The 19,058-nt window shown below is 40.6% G+C and overlaps 1 protein-coding gene across 5 annotated transcripts in view; it reads right to left on the reverse strand.

The window, feature by feature from the left end:
* Positions 1 to 19,058, reverse strand: part of CEMIP2 (cell migration inducing hyaluronidase 2) — an 86,451-nt gene that overhangs the window by 43,970 nt on the left and 23,423 nt on the right. For 4 of the 5 annotated variants that reach the window (XM_055350781.2, XM_019034042.4, XM_019034043.4 and 1 more), the window contains exons 3-10: positions 18,872 to 19,012; positions 17,711 to 18,272; positions 12,749 to 12,918; positions 7,444 to 7,632; positions 4,996 to 5,165; positions 3,348 to 3,557; positions 2,691 to 2,896; positions 2,488 to 2,557 (exon numbers count right to left, since the gene is read on the reverse strand). In XM_055350781.2, coding sequence (XP_055206756.2) covers positions 2,488 to 2,557; positions 2,691 to 2,896; positions 3,348 to 3,557; positions 4,996 to 5,165; positions 7,444 to 7,632; positions 12,749 to 12,918; positions 17,711 to 18,272; positions 18,872 to 19,012 — 1,718 coding nt within the window. The remainder of the gene's footprint in view (positions 1 to 2,487; positions 2,558 to 2,690; positions 2,897 to 3,347; positions 3,558 to 4,995; positions 5,166 to 7,443; positions 7,633 to 12,748; positions 12,919 to 17,710; positions 18,273 to 18,871; positions 19,013 to 19,058) is intronic. The other variant, XM_019034044.4, reaches the window with a different exon arrangement.

Genomic DNA, 19,058 nt, shown 5'->3' on the forward strand with positions numbered 1-19,058 from the left:
CACAAACCTCATACAGGCTCAACAAATATTTGATGAAAAATGAATGAATGAAAACCTAAAATGATCAGATGTCTGGGTTTCTGCCCTGTCAAATAGAATCTTCAACTGACAGGGACCTTCAGATTATGTGTTATGTTTTTAAAGAAAATAACAGATATGAGTTCAAACCATCACCCACTGATGCCTTTTTTCCTGTTATCTCAAATAAATACTCCCTTCAACTAATCTTTTGCTTCATCTTAGCAAACAATGCTAGGTATTTATTTCCTTTTTAAAACTTTAAATAGCCATGATGTATAAAAATGAATATTTAGGTATCACTGCAAATTTCATTTTTTTAATTGCAGTCTTCAACACAGTTACAATCTTGATAGCATACTATCTTAAAAGATTCATTTAGTGGCTGGGTACGGTGGCTCACGCCTGTAATCCCAGCACTTTGGGAGGCCAAGGCGGGCGGATCACCTGAGGTCAGGAGTTCGAGACCAGCCTGGCCAATACGGTGAAACCCAGTCTCTACTAAAAATACAAAAATTAGCCAGGCGTGGTGGCAGGGGCCTGTAATCCCAGCTACTCAGGAGGCTGAGGCAGGAGAATCGCTTGAACCCAGGAGGCGGAGGTTGCAGTGAGCCAACATTGCGCCACTGCACTCCAGCCTGGGGGACAGAGCGAGACTTCATCTCAAAAAAACAAAAAGATTCATTTAGCCTGAGTATGGTGGCTCATGACTGTAATCCTAAAACTTTGGGAGGCTAAGGCAGGTGGATAGCTTGAGCCCAGGAGTTCGAGATCTGTCTGGTCAACACTGCGAAACCTTTCTCTCTCTCTCTCTCTCTCTCTCTCTCTCTCTCTCTCTCTATATATATATATATATATATATATATAATGCATATATATATTATATATATTATATATATAATATATATTATATATATAATATATATTATATATATATATATAATCAGCAGGTATAATGGCATGTGCCTGTAGTATCAGCTACTCAGAAGGCTGAGGTGGGAAGATGGCTTGAGCCCAGGAGGCAGAGGGTGCAGTAAGCCAAGGTCACACCACTACACTTCAACCTGGGTGACAGAGCAAGACCCTGTCTCAGGGAGAAAAAAAAAAGATTCATTTAGGTTTTAAATGAGCAGTTTTAATAACACTAAAATTCTCAATAATAAATACAAATTTCTCCAAACTTATCCAGGGGACATTTCTACTACCCAAAAATATCATTTAGTCTCTTAAAAATTATTCTCATGTGTGTTTTAATTCATCATAACGAGTTTTGCTGCTTTCCCAAGGAAATGAAATTCCCACATGTATATAAAGCCTTACATTCAACAAAAGGGTGTGCCCCCTGACCAGAGTGACAACTGTCATGGTATTCTCCAAAATAATCCATTCTCATAAAGAAAAGCTAAGGCTTTTTTTGTGGGGTTTGTGTGTGTGTGTGTGTGTGTGTGTGTGTGTGTGTGTGTGTGTTTTTATTGACATGGGGTCTCACTCTGTTACCCGGGCTGGAGTACAGTGGCGCAATCTTGGCTCACAGCAGCCTCCACCTCCTGGGCTCAAGTATCCTCCCACCCCAGCCTCCCAAGTCACTGGGACAATAGGCACGCACCAGTAGGCCTGGCTTTTTTTTTTGGAGGGTGTAGAGGGAGGTGATGATTGGGTTTCGCCATGTTGCCCAGGCTGGTCTCGAACTCCTGAGCTCAAGCGATCCAACAGCCTCGGCCTCCCAAAGTGCTGGGATTACAGGCGTGAGCCACTGTGCCTGACCTAAGCCTATTTTTATCAACACCCTGAAATTGAAATTATCAGTTACTTGGCCACACATGACTTAAATATGAGAAGCCAGAAAGGTTGTACCTAATACACCAAAAATACACTCTGGAAATAACATAACCCTAGTGATTAGCCCACTTCTTTTCCCCCTTTGGCATCTCTCTTATTAAACTCATAGATACTAATGGGCACAGGCCGGGCGTGGTGGCTCACACCTGTAATCCCAGCACTTTGGGAGGCCAAGGCAGGCAGATCACGAGGTCAGGAGATTGAGACCATCCTGGCTAAAAAGGTGAAACCCCATCTCTACTAAAAAGACAGAAAATTAGCCGGGCATGGTAGCAGGCGCCTGTGGTCCCAGCTACTCAGGAGGCTGAGGCAGGAGAATGGCGTGAACCCGGGGGGCGGAGCTTGCAGTGACCAAGATCGCGCCACTGCACTCCAGCCTGGGCAACAGACCGGGACTCCGTCTCGAGAAAAAAAACAAAATTACAAAAAAGATACTAACGGGCACAAAGAATTTAGGAGAAATAGAATAATCATCTCTACCATATTCTGCTCTCAGCTAAACAAGTAGTACCAGAAAACAATGTCATGCTTGGGTTACACTGGCACACATGACATTAAATCCTAATAAACCAGACTATTTATAAACAAGAAAAACATTAAAACATCTGAGGTCACTTTAACGTTATTTACCTGTGAGCCTGCAGCTGCATTATTAATCAGATTATTGTTGGGATGAGCAATCCAGAAAGTCGAAACAGCCCTGCAAGGCATTTTTCAAAGTGATTTAAACATTCTTCATAAAAACTCCTGCCCACTAAAAACTTCCCCCAAAACCTCTTCCCCAAAAGTCAAAGGCCCTGACTCATGGGTTTTTCTCTCTGCCAATTACTCACATACAGTCAGTAGCAGGCACAGGAATGTAATTTCCAAACACTTTATCTCGCATGGTGGTACACATGGAGTTGTTCCTATCGGTGGGCAGGAGAGTACCCGGCTTGGTGAGGAGTCCCAGATTGTGGAACAAAGTATTCCTCTGTTCAATACCATCTTCCAAAAAGAAACAATGACCTAGTGTGTCAAATCCAATGGTGTCTTTTATCTGCAGAAATAAAAGTATATTAATGTCATTGGTAACAAGAATGATTGTGATTTAAGTGACAAGTGCTATCCAGTGTAGCATGTTCAGTACAAGTGGAAAAACAGGGTTGAACCTTAGCAGAATGGGCAAAGTGAAATGTCAGCCTTAATTTATCTCTGAAGGGGATAATCTGCTTGGGTCCCACAGGGGAAAAAAATAAAAATAAATTGTAAATAAATAAATAAAAATAAAATACAAAACATAAAATTGAATTAAATTTAAAAGAGGATACTCTGGGTGGTTGGAAAGGTAGGCTTCCTTCAGACAGAAAAATCGTGGAATGCTCAGAAAAGGCAGGATAGAGCAAGGCATGTGGCTAAACAGTTTACTTATATAAAATTGAGAAGACATGAGAATTAAAGAGAGTTAGCTATTTCAATAATATGGGTTGACCTAATGCGAGGCTACTTACTAGCAAGCCATTTGTCCCATGCACAGTGATGCACCTTGAGAAGCTGTGATGAATAGACAGGCCGTCCACAAATGTTGCATGTCTGTATCCTCCTTTATAATCCACGTCTCCACACAGGTGAAAATGAACAGGATATCGCCCCATCTGCTGCTGACCCATGTGTTTCAATTCCACATAAGAAAGATGGACTGAAGTAAAATTTTTCATTATCTGTAAGTCAAGGTACTAAAATCAAACTCATACTTTTCAGAATAGGGAAGTAGCAAAAAATATTGTTCTAGTAGAAAACATCCAAAGGAGAATACTTATTAAAACATTCGATTTTCTTTTGCATCCTGTTTTCCCAGATTGCCAGTTAATAATTTAGCAAATGCTTCTTTACAAAAGCAAATGCTTTAAAGAGCCACAAAAATAGCCTCCAGTTAGGAATAAAGGCAAATGTAATCAGGAAAACTGCAATAATGATCTCTGCTAAGTGTTTTGATTTGTTCAAATATTTTGGTCATTCCCAGTCTCGTCTTGTTCTTTCACTTCTATAACCTCCATCAGAGTCTGATAAATGGTTATTTATTTCTAGATCCTCCCCAGTGTTTTAGTTAGCACATAATATTGTTGGCTTAAATTACTTTTAAAAGTTCTTCTGTGATCCAAAGTTTGAGCACTCTCAATATTTTTAAACACTAGATTTTCAATCGTATTACTAAAAACAAGGGAATAGTACTGATCGACATTTCAGAAATTCTTGTAACAGGCGGGGTACAGTGGCTCACACCTAGCACTTTGGGAGGCCAAGGTGGGCAAATTGCTTGAGCCCAGGAGTTCAATACCAGCCTGGGCAACATGGCAAAACCTTGTCTCAAAAAAAAAAAAACGCAAAAATTAGCCAGGCACTGTGGTGTACACCTGTAGTCCCAGCTATTTGGCAGGGCCGAGGTGGGAGGATCACTTGATCCCAGGATATTGAGCCCACAGTCAGTTGTGATCATGCCACTGTACTCCATCCTGGGTGACAGAATGAGACTGTATCTCAAAAAAAAAAAAAAAAAAATTTCCTTGTAACAGAAATACTACTTACAACCACAGCCTACTCAATGCACAAAAAGTGATTTAAAAACACATGTAGCCAAAATGCAGCCCAGAAGTCCAACAGATTAGTATATATTAATAGAATACTGCCTAGCATATAGTAAGTGCTCAAAATTTTTCCAGAACAAAAATTTGCATACAAAAAATATTTTTATAGAAACATATTTTGCATGTGCTTGCTAGTATTGCTAACCCTTTGGTAATACTATGCTTTTTAAAAAAACTGATTCTTTCAGAAATCGCATGCATGGATACCAACCAAGAGCCTTCGGTTTTTTTTTTTTTTTTTTTTTTTTTTGGTCTCTGTAATTGGTTCTTCCCAATATATTGATTTGACTCTTCATGGAACAATTCTTAAATGGTTTAACTAGAGGTCCAGGTCAACTAACTGAAGTCATAACATTCTATTTTAATCATCTAAAACCTCCTCATTGTCATTTGAGAAACAAAACATGATTTGCTTTTAATATCCATTTATATCTCGTTCCAAAACTTGACAGTTTCTTCAAACATATATTTAGCAACCAGGATTTCAAAGAAATAATCAAATCCTTTTGCCTACCATAATGTGTCCCCCAAAGGTATCATAATCAAAAAATTGGCACTGATTTTCTGCATAGCACGAGTCCTCCACTTCTCCTTGGATCACAATATTCCGAGTAAGAATTCCAACCTCAGCTCTCATGTCTACACCGTCTATGATCTCACCCATGTGCAGGAACTGAGGGGTTTCTGGTTGATATGAGCAAGGAAAAAAAAAGAATATTAGAACAAAGAAAACATGAAACTCACTTCAAAAAGACATTCTCTTCATTCCATAACCCCAAGATGATCCTGACAACTTATCATTTGCTCCCATTCTCTGACACTTCAGAATCAGAATCCCAGGACACGGGGAATTTTTTTTTTTTTTTTTTTTTTGTGAGACGGAGTCTCACTCTGTCCCCCAGGCTGGAGTGCAGTGGCATGATCTTGGCTCACTGCAAGCTCCGCCTCCCGGGTTCATGCCATTCTCCTGCCTCAGACTCCCAACACAGGGAATTTAAAGATCATCTAGTCCAGCCCCCACCCACTGCCTGAACCCTCACTACTAACTGTTCTGCCAATTCTCAAACCCACACACTGACAGAAAGCTTGTTCCTTCCTGAAGCAGCTCAATCCTCCCTTCAACAGCACTAATAATCTGGAATCTAATGATCCATAATCTTTCTCTCCAGCTTCTGTCCATACGCTCTTGGTCTCCTCCCCTAGGGCATATGAAAAACCAAATGCATAGTGAGTCCATAAAACAAATGGTGTGTAGATATTAATATCAGGGTGTCAACTTGTTTATGCTTTTACCTGAAAGCTAAAGTAATCTGCAACTGGACATTAACAATAGATAAATTTTCATCTTTTCTTTCTCATTTCTTATTTTATGTTATTATGCATTCTTTTAAATTCCCACATTTACTGGAAGTGTAGAAGCACTTTAATAATGAGCTTTTCACTGATGATCTTATTATATAAACTCAGGAAGGAAAAATACACATAAATCTTGGGAGGACAGTTCATGAAGACTCATCATGCAGACTTGTTAACAAGAGTTGGAATTTCCAAAAAAAATTAATGCCAGATGGTATCATAGTTTTGGGGTTTTTTTGTTGGTGGCAGTGTTCTTGTTTTGTTTATGCCCTGTATTATCAAGAAGGAAAAGTACAATGTTGACGGAAGCACAGGGAAAAAAGGCCAGGTGAGCCGATCACTATTTTTTTCTAAAGCAGAAAATTTTTCCTTAAATGTTGAAGCTCTACCTATTACTCTAAATTACTGAAAAACTAAAGACGCACTTACTGAACAGTTACTGTAAACTCTTTTGTTTTATACCATAAATGTATAATGTTGAGTTCAAAAGAAAAGCAATAGAATGAGTGAAATGCACAATGAATCCCATAAATGAAGCCATGTACAAAGGGGCTGTGCCTAGTACCAGGCTCAAAATCAGTGCCCGATAAGTGTCAGGCATTCTTTCAATATGCAACTTACAGTAAGAATTTCTTTGTGTAGTCTTTTTTTTTTTGAGATGCAGTCTCGCTCTGTCGCCCAGGCTGCAGTGCAGTGACATGATCTCAGCTCACTGCGACCTTCGCCTCCTGGGTTCAAGCGATTCTCCTGCCTCAGCCTCCCTAGCAGCTGGGATTACAAGCCTTGTGCCACCATGCCTGGCTAATGTTTTTTGTATATTTAGTAGAGACGGGGTTTCACCGTATTGGCCAGCCCGGTCTCAAACGCCTAACCACAAGTGAGCCACCTGCCTCAGCCTCCCAAAGTGCTGGGATTATAGGCGGGAGCCACTGCTCCCAGCCAGGAAATGTAGTCTTAAGAAAATATCTATCTGATTCCATTTTAAATATTAGTGAGGTTTTTTTTTGTTTTTTTTTTGTTTTTTTTTGGTAATCAAATAGGCACTCGAAAACCATAGGATTTCTTTTAATTAAGAAATACTTCTATTAATAAATGGATCTAATTCATCATTGGGTTTACTATTACCTGATAGTAGAAAATTAATACAAAAGAAAATGGAGGGGAGGCAGGGGGAGGGAAAGCATCAGGAAAAATAGCTAATGCATGCTGGGATTAATACTTAGGTGAAGGGTTGGTAGGTGCAGCAAACCACCATGGCACACGTTTACCCATGTAATGAACCTACACATCCTGCACATGTAACCCAGAACTTAAAATAATGGAAAAGACCTTGGAAAATCAATTTCTGTAGTTGACATCTTTTTTTATACAAAGAAACTGAAGCAATAAGTATCATTAGCAGCAAGAATATTGCTCAATAGCTATTTTTATCTAATATTCCCTGGAATCTAGTGTTTGATGCACTCCACTGCTATGACTTTCAATACTGATGATGGTGATGGTGGTGGTGGTGGTGATGGTAGTGACTGAGAGGAAAAAGGCTTTCAGGAATCAAATCCCAAGAAAATAGTGTGTTTCCCAAGAAGTACTCTAAGCAGTTTAATACCTTTGACTTTGACCTGAAAATGGCTGCATTCAGAACAGGGAAGAAGAGTGAACTCCTCTGCTTGGTACATGGAATAGTCTGTGCTTGCGACCACAATCTGGTCTCCAGGTTTCCAACTACTAACATCATCTAGCAAATTTAGCTTCACTCCATCTACAACCTCTACCCGGAAACCTGAAAGAGAAACGCCTAAACCAAAAAAAAAAAAGAAAAATAAAGTGATACATTAACAGTATTTTTTTCTCTCTAAAATCAACCCTCACACTGATTCACAAATCAAAAGTTAAGATAACCACGATTCAGCAAATTTTTACGCATGCTACCATGTATTAGTTACTCTACAGATATAAATAATAAAAATATGAAAACAGAGAGATCCCTGCCTTCAAGGGGTGAGTGCCCCATGTACCTCTAGCCATGAAGGAACACAAGATGTCACCTTAGTAAACCATTATTTTATACTTTTGAAGAAGGCTCTAGATCCCCAAATCTCTTGCTATATTTAACTCAGTGCAACAACTGTTATACTGACCCCAAACCATCCTAATATGTGACAAGTACATATATTCCAGCAGAAGTTGTCAAGCAGAGGATAGGTCTGTAATAAATACCCAGTGCTTCAAGTTGATCCAAGCACAGAAAAATGGATAGAACATTAGCACACTAACAATCTTAATATTAAGAATAAGAATTTGTGGGCCAGGCGTGGTGGTTCACACCTGTAATCCCAGCACTTCAGGAGGCCAAGGCAGGGGGATCACTTGAGCTCAGCAGTTCGAGACCAGCCTGGGCAACATAGTGAGACCCCTGTCCCTACAAAAAAACATTGGCCAGGTATGGTGGTATGTGCCTACATCCCCAGCTCCTTGGGCAGCTGAGGTGGGAGGACTGCTTGAGCCAGGAAGGTTAAGGCTGTGGTGAGCTATGATCGGGCCACCACATTCCAGCCTATGAGACACAGCAAGACCCTGTCTCAAAAATAAGTAAATACATAAAATAACAATTTGTGGCTGGGCACAGTGGCTCACGCCTATAATCTCAACACTTTGGGAAACCGATGCCAGAGGATCACTTGAGCCCAGGAGTTCAAGACTAGCTTGAGCAACAGAGCGAGGCCCCATCTCTACAAAATATTTTTAGAAGTAGCTGGGCATGGTGGCACACGCTTGTGGTCCCAGCTACTTGGGAGTCTGAGGTGGGAGGATCACTTGAGCACAGGAGTTTGAGGCTGCAGTGAGCCACGACTGTGCCACTGCACTCCATCCTAGGCAACAAAGCAAGATCCTCTCTCAAAAAAATAACATAAAAATCTGTCTCAGAAAACCCTTCATCTCTGTGCCTTTGATCATGATTTATTCTTCCCCTAAAATGTCCTTCCATTCTTCTTGACCAACCAACATACTGTCCTTTTTATGAAGTTCAGGCAATTCTTTAAGGACTTCCCAAACATCCTTGTTGGAAGCAACCTCTCTCTCTCCGGTATTCTCTCGGTATACTGCCTGGTATCGTTCATACCTTCCCAGTGGGAGGACCGCTCACCTCCTTGGAAGCTGCATCAGTGAAGGTAGCAGGGTACATTATTTACGTATGCACTACTCTGTCTTGTCTGTGGTATGTATCCACGGATGTCTACTGAATGGATGAGTATGACCAGTATGATCTGCAATGTAACCTGAGGTCACATGATGGTGCCCCTGTCCAACTCAGCTCCTTTCCTGGGATGATGTAAATTATGTAATCTAATGACTACTAATTACTGATCTTTCCTAATATCTTCTTTGAAAGTCAAAGTTAGTTCCCAATTAAGCAGACAGGAACTGAAAATCTGATCCAGCTTCATAACTTGGCTTCTTTTACATGCTATCCAGTATAGAAATGTTTTCTGCTTCTTAACATTCATGATATAATCTGTCATAAATCAAAAACTGATTTAATGGAAATGTCCACGAAATAGATGAGAACTACTTCATAACACTGACAGAGAAGGAAAACATGACATTTCAAAAGATAGCTGTTTAATAAATATCTGTACTTCTCTGTCGTCTAATTAACAGCATACTACCCTGTGGCTACTTTAAGATGCTGACTCTACGATGGGCGTGGTGGCTTATTCCTGTAATCTCAACACTTTAGGCGGCTAGGGCGGGAGGATCACTGAGTCCAGGAGACCAGCCTGGGCAACATAGTGGGACTTCATCTCTACAAAAAAATCAAAAACTTAGCCAGGTGTGGTGGTGCATGCCTGTACTCCCAGATACTGGGAAGATTGCTTAAGCCCAGGAGGTCAAGGCTGCAGTGAGTTGTGATTGGACTACTGCACTCCAGCCTGGGAGACAAGAGTAAGACCTTTCTCAAAAAAAAAAAAAAAAAAGAAAGAAAGAAAGAAAAGTCTGTAATCCCAGCACTTTGGGAGGTCAAGGTGGGCAGATCACCTGAGGTCGGGAGTTCAAGACCAGCCTGGCCAACATGGTGAAACCCCGTCTCTACTAAAAATTCAAAATTAGCCAGGTGTGGTGGCACGTGCCTATAGTTCCAGCTACTCAGGAGGCTAAGGCAGGAGAATCGCTTGAACCCCAGCCTGGGTGACAGAGCAAGACTCCGTCTCAAAAAAAATAAAGAAAGAAAGAAAAAAAAATAAAAAAATATGCTAACTCTAAGGGATGACAATATGAGTGAAAGAAGAACACATTCACTTTGGAGAATCAAAAGTGGGGAAATTCAAGCAAGGAACAACCAATAATATGTATTCTTACAGTCTTTAAAAAAAATTATAGACATGGTCCCACTATGTTGCCCAGACCTAACCTTAAGTGATCCTCCCACTTCAAGCTCCCAAAGCTCTAAGACTATAAGCATGAGTCACCGTAGCCGGTTCTGCCAACTATCCAGATAAAACTTAACCTGGGCAAGTCTTGGATTCTGTTTTTGTACTTTTGATCTACCCTGCTTTTCTATCTCTATAAAGCACAGAAATAAAGTACCTAACAAATCTAAAATGTTTTCTGAATATGTGTCTTGCCAGATACTAAAGCCTGTAAGATTTTATACAAATAGTAATATTAATAATAGTAATTCTAACAACAATAATGATAGCTAATAGTTGTTGAGATCCCACATGCATAATAACCATTCATCAAAACAACCGTGAGAGACAGGAGCTATTATATTTATTAGAGATGAAGAAACCAAAGATCAGGGAGTTTGAACAACAGCTAAATATGGTAGAGCCCCCAATTTAAAGCTAATCTAATTCCAGAGCCCAATTTCTTCCAAAGCCTCTATATTATACTCTCCAAGAATCAAAACAAGCAGGTTAAGAACAAATAAAGAAAACCTCATGGAGGCAAAAAAAAAACCCCTACCCCAAATTTCACATTTTTGCCAACAAAATAAATTCCCCTAAGAGCAATTAAGAAACATTCTTTTTTTCATATAAAATTTCAGTAATGCAACCACGCCTGTCATCCCAGCACTTTGGGAGGCTGAGATCTACAGATCGCTTGAGGTCACGAGTTGGAGATCAGCCTGACCAACATGGTGAAACTCTGTCTCTAATAGAAATACAAAAAAAATTAGCCAGGCGTGGTGGCACGCACCTGTAATCCCAGCTACTTGGGAGCCTGAGGCTAGAGAATTGCTTGAAACCAGGAGGTAGAGTCTGCAGTGAGTGGAAATCGCACCACTGCACTCCAGCCTGGGCGACAGAGCAAGACTCCATCTCAAAAAAAAAACAAAAATTCAGTAATGCTTTAGAAAAAGATGACTAACCGGGTATGGTGGCTCACGCCTGTAATCCCAGTACCTTGGGAGGCTGAGGCGGGTGGATCACAATGTCAGGAGTTCAAGACCAGCCTGGCCAAGATGGTGAAACCCCATCTCTACTAAAAATACAAAAATTAGCCAGGCGTGGTGGTGGGTACCTGTAACACCAGCTATTTGGGAGGCTGAGGCAGATAATTTCTTGAACCTGGGAGGCAGAGGTTGCAGTGAGCTGAGATCAGGCCACTGCACTCCAGCCTGGGCAACAGAATGAGACTCCGTCTCAAGAAAAAAAAAAAAAAAAAGATGACTACTAGACAAATAAATTTTGATTTGAAAGATCACTAGAATTTGCTTCTTTCTGTTAAATTTTTTTAAAGCCAGAAGGTTAGATGGGGAAGATTTGTATTAGTCACTAACACATTTTTTCTTGGCTTTAAAAGAAAATCCTGTCTCGGATTATCTCCTACTAGCACTACTGAATGGGAAACATAAAAAAAGTTCACTCTCTGATTCCTGAAGAAAATTTTCTACCTCTTCCAGAAAGTAAGTCACTGAGAACATGAGACATGAACAATATCTTACAATAGATAGCTAGAACATACCATCTTTCAGAAATGAGTATTTATCACTAACGTGGAAATGTAAATAACATTTCCTACAAAGGAAACGTTGACTAGAGGTCTGTCAGTAATTATCCCCTGTCTAGAATACCAGCTATTTGGGAGGCTGAGGCAGAGAATTGCTTGAACCTGGGAGGCGGAGGTTGCAGTGAGATCATGCCACTGCACTCCAGCCTGGGTGACAGAGTCAGACTCTGTCTCAAAAAAAAAAAAAAAGAAAGAAAGAAAGAAAAAAAAAGATGACTACTTTTTTTTTAGTGGTACTGGAGGCAGGACCCTCCAGGACCACTAAACTCCACTTACAGGACAAAATTCCTGCTAAGAAACGCTTCTTATCTACCACCTATGCTTTTTGGCAGAGGCAAAGAAACAGCAGTCATCTTGGAGGCAGAAAGCTGGGGCTTGATTCCAGCTTCCTCATCCCTAATAGATCATCTCTTCACGCCAAGCCCAGAATATTGTTTCTAGACTAGAGAATGGTCTATTCTAGATTCAGCACCCCCAACTCAGCTTTGTTCTAAAACAAGTTTGTCCAACTCACAGCCCGTGGGCCACATGTGGCCCAGGACAGCTTTGAATGCAGCCCAACACAAATTCATAAACTTTCTTAAAACATTATGAGATTTTTTTTTTAGCCCATCAGCTATCATTAGTGTTACTGTATTTTATGCGTGGCCCAAGACAATTCTTGTTCTAATGTGGTCTAGGGAAGCCAAAAGATTGGAGACCCCTGTTCTAAAAGATTACTGGATTTTGTTCTAAAAGATTAAGCACAGTAGGAAAACTGTAAGTTTCAACTTCAACTAGCTGAGAAATCTAACCAGGCGGACTGTCATTTGAACATAATACTATTCTTAGAAAAAAAAAAAATCTGTCATAATACTTATCAGTGTCTTACAAGAGTATAAACTCTACTGGCCTACCTTCGATCCATTCACTATAAGCTGTCACAGAGAACTTCTGGCCATCCACGGTATAAAATTCTCTTTGGGCAAGAGCCTTCCCGCCACTGCTATGATTTTCATAGTTTCTCACGGATTCATTGCAAGAAGTGCTTCCACCATCAATGACACCAACTAAAGCCCAAGCTTGCCTAGAAGGAAAAAGAGCACGTGCATTTGATTACTTGTCATGGTATTCACAAAATCCCTGACAAAGATGTTATTACAGAGTGCTGTTTAATTCTCATATTTCATTTTCGTCAATCCCTAACGTTTTTTCTATATGAGGCTGCAGTTCCAAACCTTGACTGCACCTAGTTTTCCTAGAAGGAAATGCAGCTACTTTTTAAATACTTGTTTGTCCAGCTCTGTAATAGGTGAAAGACCGATGACTACAATTTCAATTAATCATTGACTTACTTCCTCAATACACATCCATATCACACATAACATTCTGGCCAAAATCCATTTACCTTCTTTTAAAATGATTATCACCTGCTCTCTTTTAAACTTTCTATTAATACAATGTTCTCAAAAATCTAATTGCATAATAGAATTACCTAGGGAGTTTGAAAAATATATCAATGCACAGACCCCATCCCAGATAAAGGGAATCATGTTAATAATTGCAAAAGGTTGGGTACAGCATTTGTAGTTTGTAATAATTTATTTTTATTTTTTGGAGGCAGGGTCTTACTATGTTTTTAAAGTTCCCAGGTGACTGGAACGTGCAGTTAGGCTTAAAAACCACTGATTTGGGCAGTGGTTCTCAAACTTCAGTATGCATCAGGATCAACAGAAGAAAGGAAGGGCATGCTGAATTAGATTGCAGGCCCCACTCTCTCAGTTTCTGAGATGGGACCAGAGAATTTGTATTTCTAACAGGTTACCACATTATGTTAATGCTGCTGGTCAGGGCACCATACTTTGAAAACCCCTAAATTAGAGACTAGAGGTTAGAGTAGTGATCATCAACCTTCAGTAGCCTGGGAGTCTTATCCTTCTTTTATCCTTCTTCCTGACATAATTGATCTAAGGTGCACCCTAGGTGTCAAGATTTTTTAAAGTCTCCAGGTGTGCAGGCAGAGTTGAGAACTCAGTTAGATTTTTTTTTTTTTTTTTTTTTTTTTTTTTGAGATGGAGTTTCGCTCGTTACCCAGGCTGGAGTACAATGGCGCAATCTCGGCTCACTGCAACCTCCTGCCTCCCAGGTTCAAGCAATTCTCCCACCTCAGCCTCCCGAGTAGCTGGGATTATAGGCATGTGCCACCACGCCCGGCCAATTTTGTACTTTTCGTAGAGATGGGGTTTCTCCATGTTGGTCAGGCTGGTCTTAAACTCCCCACCTCAGGTGATCAGCCTGCCTCGGCCTCCCAAAGTGCTGGGATTACAGGCGTGAGCCAGCGCAGCCAGCAGAGATTTCTTAACGTTCCTAAATTAAATCAAAGCTGTAGAATCACTATCCAACAGATTTTAAATTTTATATACTATATGTCTATTTGTTGACAGCAACGTGTTTGAAAACACCATTATTTCTTTTTCTTTTCTGTTTTTTGTTTTTTTTTTTTTTTTTTTTTGAGACAGAGTCTCACTCTTGTCGCCTAGGCTAGAGTACAATGGCGTGATCTCGGCTCACCACAACCTCCACCTCTGGGGTTCAAGCGATTCTCCTGCCTTAGCCTCCCAAGTAGCTGGGATTATGGGTGCCCACCACCACACCCAGCTAATTTTTGTATTTTTAATTTTTAGTAGAGACAGGGTTTCACCATGTTGGCCAAGCTGGTCTCACACTCCTGCCCTCAGGTGATCTGACCTCCTTGGCCTCCTAAAGTGCTTGGATTACAGGCATGAGCCACCGCACCCGGCCTAAAAACATTTCTGATACTAAATATCTGAGAGACATGCTCAAACTTGTGACCAAAAGCAATCAACGCAAAGGGACAATTTTTAAAAACCAGAAAATCTGCTTTAAGACTCCTGGTTTAAAACACGAAAAGAAAAATGTCAACTTCCTACTCTAGAAAAGAAATAACAAATGTAATCTGTGTCTGACAGATGGCTAGATATTCACAGACAAAAGTTAACCGAAGCATGCCTACACCCTTACAAATTCCACAGCCGCCCCTGTATGGATTAGCTACTCTTTGGACGACAATGCTTTGTAGCTTTTTTTATACCACTTGATAAAGCAGAAAGAATCAAATAAAGAATGTTTCAATATATTATCTCCTATTTGGAGAAGAAAAGAGAGGAAGAATTATCACAGGCTTCCTTTCTTTACCAGAACTGCCTCAGCAACTATAAAACAATGTTCTTTCTCTTCTATCGACATTATCTCCAAAACACTCCTACTTCCCTCCTCCACTTAAGGGAAAATTTCAGCGCACCAGAACATTATCTTCAAAGGCCTATGTGTTTATGTACATTGGAGATAACGTCAATGCAATGGAACGCTGGCAAAAGATCACAACTCTAAGTTCTCTATGAAATCAAGAGCAATATTTTAAAAGGAATTTAGAAACCAGTAGGGAGAGGAACCTAAGAAAGTCAAAATGGTCACAGCTAATGATCATGCAAAACTAGAAACAATAGTAGCATGAAGAAATAGAAGTTGTAATCCCTGGCATTACTGGATAATGAAACAAAGTAGGTATCTAACTTAGAAAAGATCATGCTTCCACTCCTAGGTTTATATACTATAGAAATACATGCACATGTACATTAAGAGATGGATCAAGGAACATTTAGGCAAGCAATTTTATAACAGGTCCAAACTGGAAAGCCACTCAGATGGCCACCAATAAATAAACTGTGGTATATTCATACGACAGAAAATAAACAGCAAAGAAAATGAGCCTCGGCCGGGCACATGGCTTATGCCTGTAATCGCAGCAATTTGGGAGGCTGAGATGGGAGGATCACTTGAGGCCAGGAGTTTGAGACCAGCCTGGTCAATAGAGTGAGACTCCCATCTCTATTTAAAATTAAAAAAGAAAGGAAAAGAAAATGAGCCAGCACTACATGCAACAATATGAATAGCATTCAATAACATAACACTGTGCAAAGAAGCCGGACACAAAATATAACATACTGTCGGCTTCCATTTACATAAAGTTGAAAAACAGGAAAACCTAAAATTAAGTAGATCCCACAAATTCAGGAGCATGGCTCCCTTCGGTGGGGAAGAGAGTGATTAATGCGTAGCAGAGGGGAGTAAGGGAACTTCTGGGCTGCTGACAATGTCCTATTTCTTGACCTGGGTGGTGGTTACACAGCATCACATTGCGGCAACTTATTAAGCTCTACATTGTTATTTTTGGCACTTTTTTGCGTGTGTATCATATTTCAAAAACAAAAACAAGAAAGAAAAAAAAAAACCCCTTTGAGGTTTTGCACACGGAATTCCCTTGGTCTGAAAAAGCTTCCTTCTCCACTGTCTACACAGCACACTCCCGAACTTCTTTCAGGTCTCTTGCCTTTGGGGAGCCTGTACTGATTCACTAGGCCAACTGAGAGGCTCCTTCTGTTAATACTTAACGCTCCCATTGCACCCTGTAACTGCAGCATGTCTCACTGTATGATCATCATCTATTTAGGTCTCTGTTTATCCACTAGATTAACCATGGGCTCTGAGACAGTGTCCTTTCGTCTAAGCATCCATGGGTATCCAGCACTTAGCATCTCCTAAACATCCCCTACATGAATAAAAGGCATTTCTAAAATGTTACAGACGGTTTTTCTTCACTACTTTTTGTCTTTCTAGCCTGCTCTAGAATTGCTGTAGGTAATACCCCATTCCAACAATCTACCATCATAGGAAAAAATAGTAACTAGATCATTACGGCATGTCGGCTTTGAGGTCCTCTTACTTTTTCCACCACAGATATTCCCTGACTTTACTAAAAGCATTCAGCAGAATTAAAAGCTTCTGTCTTTTAAATGAAATGTTAGGTCGGCTACTTCCCCTAGACTCAGAACTGCGTTAGGAAATCACAGTTAATTAGAATATGGCACAACAAGTCTGGGTGTGGTGGTTCACGCCTATGAAGCCGATGTTTTGGGAGGGTGAGGCGGGAGGATCACTTGAGCACAGAAGTTTAGACCAGCCTGGGCAACAAAGTGAGATCCCCTCAACTACAAAAAGTTTAAAAATTAGACAGGTGTGGTAGCAACTGTTTGTAGTCTCAGCTACTTGGGAGGCTGAGGTGGAAGTATCACTGGAGCTTGGGAGGTTGAGGCTGCAGTGAGATACGATTGCACCACTACACTCCAGCTCGGGCAACAGAGCAAGACCCTGTCACTAAAAATAAAAATAAAAGGAATAGGGTACAAGAACCATAAATAGCAGAAATGAATTCTACTATCTGGATGAATTTCCTAGCCCTTTAACTTTTTCCTTCCTCATATATGCCAGGGTTCCATAGACCTGTGCCAATCAAACATGCAGATTCCAATCAGCCTGCAAAGGAGTCCAAAAAAAGAAAAAGAAAAAGAAAAACTGCATATTCTACCCCCTCAGCCTTTCAAGACAGGTTTAGAACTTAGCATAAAATTCTGCCCTAACCTTTAAACTCATTAAGTTGCCTCAATTAGCCTGAGTTTCATATGATCTTCAGAAGGTAATGAAAGGAAGAAGTATCTTCAGAGGCAAATTGTCCTTAAACTGCCTGACTGTTTTTCAGTACCACACTTCTGCTCTCAACTTTTAACAAGCCTGGCAGTCCAGTTCACAAAGGGCTTTGTAAACCAAAGCCAAGGAAAATAGCTTTTGTATGCGGTGTCCTATCCTCCAGCCCCATGTCTCAAAGCTACCAGACATGCAAATGGTAGAGTGGCCCTTCTGATGCCTGAGTCATGCTGTGGCTGTGGCTCCTTTCCCCACCCTCACTCTCCTCTCACACAGACACGGACTCTGATAGGGATCTGGGAAGAAGGTATGCCTACCTGTAGCCCAGTCCTTGGATCAGTTCACTTCCCAACCGTTCCTGGATCATCTGGATGGTTCCTTGTAAGAGACTTTTAGCGGCTGAATCCCCGACAGCTATGGCAACAATCCGACCTGGATCCTGGAATCTCAGAAACTCCTGAAGCCGCCTGCTCTCATTGTGGTATTCATGGGTATCAAATCTCTCACTTTCCAAAATTTTGGCAGTGTCTTGGTCAATGACCCTCACATTGAGGCCCCGGGAAAAGTCCTTTTCAAAGGTATAGGACCCAAAGGGCAAGCCTGAGGAATTCAGGGTCCTTGCCAACAACGTCCACGATGCCTTCCATGCCCCATGTAACTCCAGTGTCCCGCCAGCTTCCACACCAATAAACTTTTTGCCAAATGTTGGCATACTTTCACCTTCATCTGACTTGCCATACAAGGTAATTGTCGCTTTGGATTTATAGCGGCATTTTTCTGCTCCAATATGAAGCGCCCCACCATCCTGGATCAGGATGTAATGAGTCCTCAAAGTAATATTTCTGGATCCATCTTTATTGTCCCCAAATACAAGCAGTCCTGCAGGGAACACCACCCTGTAAGCCAACTTCTAAATCATCTTTCTGAGATACAAGGAAATAGATTTCACCTTAAGGTAAAACACACTTCCGCAATTAGGTCGGAAAAAAGAATTCGCTAAGAATCTGCTTAGAAAACTAAAGGGAAAAATGAAGAGTTCATATCTTAATATACTCTCAATGCCCATGACTGTGAATTTCAACCTACTCACTTTGGAGGTTAAATCATTTCTCTTAAAAATATCTAAGAGTCTACAAATCTGAATCTTATTTTTGTATATGTTTACTCATGTTAACTCTCAGAATTGTGACAAAAATTTAGCTCTGAGAGATCACCTCTCTGGAACTGTTTCCTCGTCTATAAATCAGGGGTCTTGATTTGAGTGATACCTAAGGTCTAAGCTCTTAAATTCTATGTTTTTTATCTCTGGATAAATTCTCTGGTTTTATCTCATGATCTTTCCAAATCTCCATGGTTAGAGTGACACCACAAACTAAAGGCTATTCTGCCTAAAAATAGTTTTCTACATAAGGAACATCAAATATCCCCCACATTAAAGAGCAACCTTGCAGTTACCATAGGCAGGAACCATTACCTACCTCCATCCTGAATGACTATAGAATGCACGGTGGCATCTGAGGTCAGACGGAGCATATCCCCCTCCTTGATAACAACTTGCTTTGCAGAATCTTGTCCTGGATCCCAATTCCTGAGACGAGGATTTTGATCTGGGCAATTTTCTATAAACACATTGATATTCCATCCAACCCATTAAAATGCAAGAAT

Source organism: Gorilla gorilla, chromosome 13 (assembly GCF_029281585.2).
Source record: "Gorilla gorilla gorilla isolate KB3781 chromosome 13, NHGRI_mGorGor1-v2.1_pri, whole genome shotgun sequence".
Lineage (NCBI taxonomy): Eukaryota > Metazoa > Chordata > Mammalia > Primates > Hominidae > Gorilla > Gorilla gorilla.